The 10,609-nt window shown below is 34.1% G+C and overlaps 1 protein-coding gene across 2 annotated transcripts in view; it reads left to right on the top strand.

Moving 5' to 3' along the window:
* The first annotated feature begins 4,882 nt into the window (after positions 1-4,882).
* Positions 4,883-10,609, top strand: part of rabl2 (RAB, member of RAS oncogene family-like 2) — a 12,400-nt gene continuing 6,673 nt past the window's right edge. Inside the window, exons 1-3 of one of the 2 annotated variants that reach the window (XM_061896193.1) lie at positions 4,883-5,074; positions 8,240-8,388; positions 8,464-8,493. In XM_061896193.1, coding sequence (XP_061752177.1) covers positions 8,306-8,388; positions 8,464-8,493 — 113 coding nt within the window. In that variant the 5' untranslated portion in view covers positions 4,883-5,074; positions 8,240-8,305. The remainder of the gene's footprint in view (positions 5,075-8,239; positions 8,389-8,463; positions 8,494-10,609) is intronic. The other variant, XM_061896192.1, reaches the window with a different exon arrangement.

Here is a 10,609-nt window from a genome sequence, read left to right on the forward strand (position 1 = left end):
GAAAAGCTTCCAAAACACAGCAGTAACTCAACTTATGATTATAACTGGTGCTTGCCCCCCAGAAGAGCACCATTTCGATATTATATTAAACTTGCCTTTTAAAAAAGAAAAACACATTTTACTTCAGAAATGTTGTATACAAACAACACAATATAATGTAATATTTACAACCACCGTAGTTTTATCAAGTACAGATAATTTAATGTACCATCAGCAGCTTTTCCATATTTTTATGGATACATGTCCCTGGTTTGTGGTATATTATTAATTCTGCTTTGTCAGCTCATCGAATTCAATGAATGTCATTTGCTATTTCAGCACTTTTTTTTTCACAACCACTTGTTTCCTTCGCATGCTTGGAAAAACAAAGGTATGTCGATCTGCATTTACAAGTCAATGGTAGAGACGTTTTGGTCTGATTTTAGTGGCATTTTTGTACGTTAACTAATAGTGGGGATGCTTGTAACTCAAATGTTTGCTTGCACTCTTAAGGTTCCGCTGTATATTTTAGGAATATACATTAACAATCTTTATTGCTCTTTAAACAACTTAACATAGTTATTGAGTCTAATCTGTAGTTTTGAAACTGCTCTAGTTGTGTTACAAAATACTAAACAACACTTCATCACGGCGTATGTGTGTATTTTGAAAATAAAATAAAAAGAAATTAAGATATATTAATAATACGACCAAAACTGAGCCTTAGTTAAAAAAAATAACACTACACAATTTATTACTGACAGGCATCAGTAAAGACGGCTAAATATTGTGTCACGGGTCCTTTCAGCGTCCCCGTTGCATAGAAACAGCATCTCCGCGAGCCTTTACAAATTATCGACAGGCATCAGTAAAGACAGCTAAATATTGTGTCACGGGTCCTATGGGCGTCCCCGTCATAGACATATTTAACATGGAGCGCACCTGCTTACTGGCGTTGACGAGACGCGGGGCCGCCATCTTGGAGTGGTGATCCGCTCCACTCAGTGCAATTCTTTTGGCAGGAGCAATGAACTGTCAGCGCATTTAATTTGTTTAATATTCTAAAAATAGCAACAATTCAAAAATCCTTTATAAATATATTTATTGAATAATACTTTAACAAAAAACAGTGAGGCAAAAAAGTATTTAGTCAGCCACTGACTGTGCAAGTTCTCCCACTTAAAATGATGACAGATCTGTAATTTTCATCATAGGTACTTCAACTGTGAGAGACAGAATGTGAAAAAAAAAATCCAGGAATTCCCATTGTAGGAATTTTAGAGAATTGATTTATAAACTATGGTGGAAAATAAGTCTTTGGTCAACCATTCAAAGCTCTCACTGATGGAAGGAGGGTTTAGCTGAAAATCTCACGATACATGGCCCCATTCATTCTTTCCTTAACACGGATCAATCGTCCTGTCCCCTTAGCAGAAAAACACCCCCAAAGCATGATGTTTCCACCCCCATGCTTCACAGTAGTTATGGTGTTCTTGGGATGCAACTCAGTATTCTTCTTCCTCCAAACACGACGAGTTGAGTTTATACCAAAAAGTTCTATTTTGGTTTCGTCTGACCACATAACATTCTCCCAATCATCTGCTGTATCATCCATGTATCCATTTTGGTATAAACTCAACTTTGTTTTCTACCTGTCAACTCTCAGTTTAGCATCTTTGTTTTCTACCTGTCAACTGTCAGTTTAGCATCTTTGCTTTCTACCTGTCAACTGTCAGTTTAGCATCTTTGCTTTCTACCTGTCAATTGTCAGTTTAGCATCTTTGTTTTCCACCTGTTAACTGTCAATTTAGCATTCTGTTTTCTACCTGTCAACTGTCAGTTTAGCATCTTTGTTCTCTACCTGTCAACTGTCATTGTAGCATCTTTGTTTTCTACCTGTCAACTGTCAGTTTAGCATATTTCTACCTGTCAATTGTCAGTTTAGCATCTTTGTTTTCAACCTGTCAACTGTCACTTTAGCATCTTTGTTTTCTACCGGTCAACTGTCAGTTTAGCATCTTTGCTTTCTACCTGTCAACTGTCAGTTCAGCATCTTTGTTTTCTACCTGTCAACTGTCAGTTTAGCATCTTTATTTTCTACCTGTGAACTGTCAGTTTAGCATCTTTGTTTTCTACCGGTCAACTGTCAGTTTAGCATATTTGTTTTCTACCTGTCAACTGTCAGTTCAGCATCTTTGTTTTCTACCTGTCAACTGTCAGTTTAGCATCTTTTTATCTACCTGTCAACTGTCAGTTTAGCATCTTTATTTTCTACCTGTGAACTGTCAGTTTAGCATCTTTGTTTTCTACCGGTCAACTGTCAGTTTAGCATATTTGTTTTCTACTTGTCAGCTGTCATTTTAGCATCTTTGTTTTCTACCTGTCAACTGTCAGTTTAGCATATTTGCTTTCTACCTGTCAATTGTCGGTTTAGCGCCTTTGTTTTCTACCGGTCAACTGTCAGTTCATCATCTTTGTTTTCCACCTGTCAACTGTCAATTTAGCATCTTTTTATCTACCTGTCAACTGTCAGTTTAGCATCTTTATTTTCTACCTGTCAACTGTCAGTTTAGCATCTTCGCTTTCTACATTTTAACTCAGTTCAGCATCTTTGTTTTCCACCTGTCAGTTTTTTAGCATCTGTTTTCTACCTGTCAACTGTCAACTGTCAGTTTAGCATATTTGTTTTCCACCTGTCAGTTTTTTTAGCGTCTTTGTTTTCCACCTGTCAACTGTCAGTTTAGCGCCTTTGTTTTCTACCTGTCAACTCAGTTTAGCATCTTTTTTTCTACCTGTCAACTGTCAGTTTAGCATATTTGTTTTCTAGCTGTCAACTGTCAATTTAGCATTTTTTTTCTACCTGTCAACTGTCAGTTTAGCATCTTTGTTTTCTACCTGTCAATTGTCAGTTTAGCATTTTTTTTTCTACCTGTCAACTGTCAGTTTAGCATCTTTGTTTTCCACCTGGCAGTTTTTTAGCGTCTTTGTTTTCTACCAGTCAACTGTCAGTTTAGCAACTTCGTTTTCTACCAGTCAACTGTCAGTTCGGCATCTTTTTTTTTTACCTGTCAACTTTCAGTTTAGCATCTTTGTTTTCTACCTGTCAACGTCAGTTTTGCGCCCTTGTTTTCTACCTGTCAACTGCCAGTTTAGCACTTTTTTTCTACCTGTCAACTGTCAGTTTAGCATCTTTGTTTTCCACCTGGCAGTTTTTTAGCGTCTTTGTTTTCTACCAGTCAACTGTCAGTTTAGCAACTTCGTTTTCTACCAGTCAACTGTCAGTTCGGAATCTTTTTTTTTTACCTGTCAACTTTCAGTTTAGCATCTTTGTTTTCTACCTGTCAACGTCAGTTTTGCGCCCTTGTTTTCTACCTGTCAACTGCCAGTTTAGCACTTTTTTTCTACCTGTCAACTGTCAGTTTAGCATCTTTGTTTTCCACCTGGCAGTTTTTTAGCGTCTTTGTTTTCTACCAGTCAACTGTCAGTTTAGGATCTTTTTTTTCCTACCAGTCAACTGTCAGTTTAGCATCTTTGTTTTCTACCTGTCAACTTTCAGTTTAGCATCTTTGTTTTCTACCTGTCAACTGTCAATTTAGCATTTTTTTTCTACCTGTCAACTGTCAGTTTAGCATCTTTGTTTTCCACCTGTCAGTTTTTTAGCGTCTATGTTTTCTACCAGTCAACAGTCAGTTTAGGATCTTTTTTTTCTACCTGTCAACCGTCAGTTTTGCAACATTTTTTTCTACCAGTCAACTGTCAGTTTAGCATCTTTGTTTTCTACCTGTCAACTGTCAATTTAGCATTTTTTTCCTACATGTCAACTGTCAGTTTAGCATCTTTGTTTTCCACCTGTCAGTTTTTTAGCGTCTTCGTTTTCTACCAGTCAACTGTCAGTTTAGGATCTTTTTTTTCTACCTTTCAACTGTCAGTTTAGCAACTTCGTTTTCTACCAGTCAACTGTCAGTTCGGCATCTTTTTTTTTTACCTGTCAACTATCAGTTTAGCATCTTTGTTTTCTACCTGTCAACTGTCAGTTTAGCATCTTTGTTTTCTACCGGTCAACTGTCAGTTTAGCATCTTTGTTTTCTACCTGTCAACTGTCAGTTTAGGATCTTTTTTTTCTACCTTTCAACTGTCAGTTTAGCAACTTCGTTTTCTACCAGTCAACTGTCAGTTCGGCATCTTTTTTTTTATACCTGTCAACTATCAGTTTAGCATCTTTGTTTTCTACCTGTCAACTGTCAGTTTAGCATCTTTGTTTTCTACCGGTCAACTGTCAGTTTAGCATCTTTGTTTTCTACCTGTCAACTGTCAGTTTAGCATCTTTGTTTTCTACCTGTCAACTGTCAGTTTAGCATCTTTGTGTTCTTCCTGTCAACTGTCAGTTTAGCATCTTTGTGTTCTTCCTGTCAACTGTCAGTTTAGCATCTTTGTTTTCTACCTATCAACTATCAGTTAAGCATCTTTGTGTTCTACCTGTCAACTGTCAGTTTAGCATCTTTGTTTTCTACCTGTCAACTGTCAGTTCAGCATCTTTGTTTTCTTCCTGTCAACTGTCGGTTTAGCATCTTTGTTTTCTACCTGTCAATTGTCAGTTCAGCATCTTTGTGTTCTACCTGTCAATTGTCAGTTTAGCATATTTGTGTTCTTCCTGTCTACTGTCAGTTTAGCATCTTTGTTTTCTACCTGTCAATTGTCAGTTTAGCATCTTTGTTTTCTACCTGTCAATTGTCAGTATAAGCTGATCGCTTGCTCCTCATCACCACTTCAAGATGGCGGCCGAATTTCTCGCGTCACAGCAGCAAATGCTGCGTCTACTTATAAGATGTTGATGGTCCCGGTTGCATAGAAACAAAAACATCTTTGCGAGCCTTTTGCCTTTACATTACAAATTACTGACAGGCATCAGTAAAGGCAGCTAAATATTGTGTCACGGGTCCTCTGGGCGTCCCCGTTGCATAGAAACAAAAACATCTCCGCGAGACTTTAGTCTTAATAATACAATAACTGACAGTTTTTGGGATATTTAACACAAATATATATCAGGATATAGATAATATACTCAATGACAATAGTCGGGACATCGTACCAAAACGTGAGTTGCATTTTTTTTTCATTTGCTAGCAAGCTAGTCTGCTCGTGTAAATTAACGGCGTGAGTCCTCGTTAAAAAACATATTTAAAGTGCAACTTTGTTTTATAAACAAATGTGTTGACTGTTTGAATGTTTCACTGTTTGAATGTCTGGGAAGTGAAGACCAAACATTTCGCCTTTTAGGAGGCGAAAATAAGGTCAAAAAGGAACCGGCGAAGACGTCATCTGGCTATTTAGCTAGCACTGTCCTTGTAATCTTGCGGCGTTTTAAAACTACACTTTTTGTAATAATCTTTAAAACAACAAAACATAACACTTGTTGAATAATCTTTAAAACTACACAACATAACACTTGTTGGAATAATCTTTAAAACTACACAACATAACACTTGTTGAATAATCTTTAAAACTACACAACAAAACATTTGTTGAATAATCTTTAAAACTACACAACATAACACTTGTTGGAATAATCTTTAAAACTACACAACATAACACTTGTTGGAATAATCTTTAAAACAACACAACATAACACTTGTAATAATCCTTAAAACTACACAACATAACACTTGTTGAATAATCTTTAAAACAACAAAACATAACACTTGTTGAATAATCTTTAAAACTACACAACATAACACTTGTAATAATCCTTAAAACTACACAACATAACACTTGTTGAATAATCTTTAAAACTACACAACATAACACTTGTTGAATAATCTTTAAAACTACACAACATAACACTTGTAATAATCTTTAAAACTACACAACATAACACTTGTTGGAATAATCTTTAAAACAACACAACATAACACTTGTTGAACAATCTTTAAAACACAACATAACACTTGTTGAATAATCTTTAAAACAACACAACATAACACATGTTGGAATAATCTTTAAAACAACACAACATAACACATGTTGGAATAATCTTTAAAACAAAACAACAGTTGGAATAATCTTTAAAACTACACAACATAACACTTGTTGAATAATCTTTAAAACAACACAACATAACACTTGTTGAATAATCTTTAAAACTACACAACATAACACTTGTTGGAATAATCTTTAAAACAACATAACACTTGTTGAATAATCTTTAAAACTACACAACATAACACTTGTTGGAATAATCTTTAAAACAACACAACATAACACTTGTTGAACAATCTTTAAAACACAACATAACACTTGTTGAAAAATCTTTAAAACAACACAACATAACACATGTTGGAATAATCTTTAAAACAACACAACATAACACTTGTTGAATAGTCTTTAAAACTACACAACATAACACTTGTAATAATCTTTAAAACTACACAACATAACACTTGTTGAATAATCTTTAAAACTACACAACGTAACACTTGTTGAATAATCTTTAAAACAACACAACATAACACTTGTTGAATAATCTTTAAAACTACACAACATAACACTTGTTGAATAATCTTTAAAACACAACAATACACTTGTTGAATAATCTTTAAAACTACACAACATAACACTTGTAATAATCCTTAAAACTACACAACATAACACTTGTTGTAATAGTCTTTAAAACTACACAACATAACACTTGTAATAATCTTTAAAACTACACAACATAACACTTGTTGGAATAATCTTTAAAACTACACAACATAACACTTGTTGAATAATCTTTAAAACAACACAACATAACACTTGTTGAATAATCTTTAAAACTACACAACATAACACTTGTTGAACAATCTTTAAAACACAACATAACACTTGTTGAATAATCTTTAAAACAACACAACATAACACATGTTGGAATAATCTTTAAAACAAAACAACAGTTGGAATAATCTTTAAAACAACACAACATAACACTTGTTGGAATAATCTTTAAAACAACACAACATAACACTTGTTGAACAATCTTTAAAACACAACATAACACTTGTTGAATAATCTTTAAAACAACACAACATAACACATGTTGGAATAATCTTTAAAACTACACAACATAACACTTGTTGAAAAATCTTTAAAACACAACATAACACTTGTTGAATAATATTTAAAACAACACAACATAACACATGTTGGAATAATCTTCAAAACTACACAACATAACACATGTTGGAATAATCTTTTTAAAACTGCACAACATAACACTTGTTGGAATAATCTTTCTAAAACAACACAACATAACACATGTTGGAATAATCTTTTTAAAACAACACAACATAACACATGTTGGAATAATCTTTAAAACAACACAACATAACACATGTTGGAATAATCTTTAAAACTACACAACATAACACATGTTGGAATAATCTTTTTAAAACTACACAACATAACACATGTTGGAATAATCATTATAACAACAAAACATAAGACATGTTGGAATAATCTTTAAAACAACACAACATAACACATGTTGGAATAATCTTTAAAACTACACAACAAAACACATGCTGAAATAATCTTCAAAACTACACAACATAACACATGTTGGAATAATCTTTTTAAAACTGCACAACATAACACATGTTGGAATAATCTTTTTAAAACTACACAACATAACACATGTTGGAATAATCATTATAACAACAAAACATAACACATGTTGGAATAATCTTTATAACTACACAACATACCAGACGTTGGAATAATCTTTTTAAAACTACACAACATAACACATGTTGGAATATTTTTTTTAAAACAACACAACATAACACATGTTGAAATAATATTTTTAAAACTACACAACATAACACATGTTGGAATAACATTTTTAAAACTACACAACATAACACATGTTGGAATAATCTTTAAAGCAACACAACACATGTTGGAATAATCTTTTTAAAACTACACAACATAACACATGTTGGAATAATCATTATAACAACACAACATAAGACATGTTGGAATAATCTTTAAAACAACACAACATAACACATGTTGGAATAATCATTATAACAACACAACATAACACATGTTAGAATAATCTTTTTTAAAACAACACAACACATGTTGGAATAATCTTTTTTAAAACAACACAACATAACACATGTTGGAATAATCTTTTTAAAACTACACAACATTACACATGTTGGAATAATCATTTTAAAACTACACAACATAACACATGTTGGAATAATCTTTTTAAAACAAGACGACATAACCCATGTCGGCATAATCAGGTGGTAGGTGGAGAGTAGGTCCAAGAAGAAAGGCAACAATGGCTGGCGACGACGACATCCCCGAGTTGGAGCAACAGGTGAAGATCATCTGTTTGGGAGACAGCGCTGTTGGCAAATCCAAGTAAGTGTCGACTTGAAATGACTGCTTTTGCATCGTGGACGTGTGGTTTTGACTTGTCTGTTCTGTCCACAACAGGCTGATGCAGAGGTTTCTCCTGGACGAATAGTATCCTTCACGGATGAACTAAAAGCTTGGCTCCAGAGGCTGAAGCTCAGATACATACATACAAGTACATCCATCCATCCATTTTCTGCCGCTTGTCCATTTTGGGGTTCGCGGGAGAGACAAAACGTGGACACACTGCAGGCCATTCACAAACACAGATCAGTCCCACCAAAGGCAGACAAGTTGACTTTGTGCACATAACTAGATGAGGTGGTTCCAGAAGGAATTGTGTGTGAATGCTGAAGTTGAACTGAAATGCTGGTGAGGATAGTTTGATTGTAGAAGAGTTTGAATTTCCAGGAACTTGGGAAAGTTCTAGTTTCAATGTCCAGGATGAGTGGAATGTGTATGATGTTGGAATGGTATGAATAGGTTAAAATATGTGGAAATGGTGGAAGAAAAATGGCAAATTCGGTTTGAATGGGGAAAATGTTCCTAAAAACCAGGAAATTCAGGATTTTTTTTAGAATTGTTGAAAGCGACTAAATATAAAAATATTCAGCCTGAACAGGCTGACCTTTTTGAGGTTCGAACGGTTTAAATAATATAAAAAATGTAGGCGTTATGGAATTTTGAAAAAAAAAAGGTCCCGTTCATTTCAATGGGAATTTCATAAAAAATTGGGAATTCAAGAAAAAATTTTTTTGAAAATGGTGAAAAAAAAACTTGAATGTTGTGTGTGTGTGTTTATATATATATATATATATATATATATATATATATATATATATATATATATATATATATATATATATATATATATATCTGTATGCATGAATGTATGTGTGTTTATATATGTGTAATATATATACACATATATATAATGTGTGTATGTGTGTATATATGTGTATATATATACATGTGTGTGTGTGTATACATATATATGTATGTATATGTATATATATATGTATATATGTGTCTATATATGTATATGTGTATATATATATGCATATATATATATGTATGTATATATGCATATATAAATAAATATGCATGCATATATATATATATATATATATATACAGTTGTGACCAAAAGTTTACACACACATGTAAAGAACACAATGTCATGGCTGTTTTGAGTTTCCAGTCATTTCTACAACTCTTTTTTTTTTTTGTGTGATAGAGTGATTGGAGCACAAACTTGTCGGTCACAAAAAAAATTGATTCAATCAATCAATCAATGTTTACTTATATAGCCCTAAATCACTAGTGTCTCAAAGGGCTGCACAAACCACTACGACATCCTCGGTAGGCCCACATAAGGGCAAGGAAAACTCACACCCAGTGGGACATCGATGACAATGATGACTATGAGAACCTTGGAGAGGAGGAAAGCAATGGATGTCGAGCGGGTCTAACATGATACTGTGAAAGTTCAATCCATAATGGATCCAACACAGTCGCAAGAGTCCATTGGTTCTTTTATGAATTTATTATGGGTCTACTGAAAATGTGAGCAAATCTGCTGGGTGAAAAGTATACATACAGCAATGTTTATATTCGCTTACATGTCCCTTGGCAAGTTTCACTGCAATAAGGCGCTTTTGGTAGCCAACCACAAGCCTCTGGCAAGCTTCTGCTTGAATTTTTTACCACTCCTCTTGACAAAATTGGTGTAGTTCTGCTAAATCTGTTGGTTTTCTGACATGGACTTGTTTCTTTAGCATTGTCCACACATTTAAGTCAAGACTTTGGGAAGGCCATTCTAAAACCTTCATTCTAGTCTGATTTAGCCATTCTTTTACCACTTTTGATGTGTGTTTGGGGTCATTGTCCTGTTGGAACACCAAATCACGCCGAAAACCCAACCTCAAGGTCGATGATTTTACGTTGTCCTGAAGAATTTAATCGGTCAAGAAATGTTGTAGTTACATTTTGAAATGCAAAATATTTAATTTAGGAATTCCTGGAATTTCGTGAAAACCAGGAATTTTTCCAGTTTGCAGAACAAATATAGTTTTTTGTCCTGATTAGGATGAATGTTTTGACGGCGGAATGGTTGAAGTGGGTTGAAAAATGTGGAAGAGTAGTTGACAAAAAACAGGGCGGCATAGCTCGGTTGGTAGAGTGGCCGTGCCAGCAACTCAAAGGGTTGAAGGTCCGATTCCCGCTTC

This window comes from Nerophis ophidion, linkage group LG03, assembly GCF_033978795.1.
Source record: "Nerophis ophidion isolate RoL-2023_Sa linkage group LG03, RoL_Noph_v1.0, whole genome shotgun sequence".
In the NCBI taxonomy this organism is placed as follows: domain Eukaryota; kingdom Metazoa; phylum Chordata; class Actinopteri; order Syngnathiformes; family Syngnathidae; genus Nerophis; species Nerophis ophidion.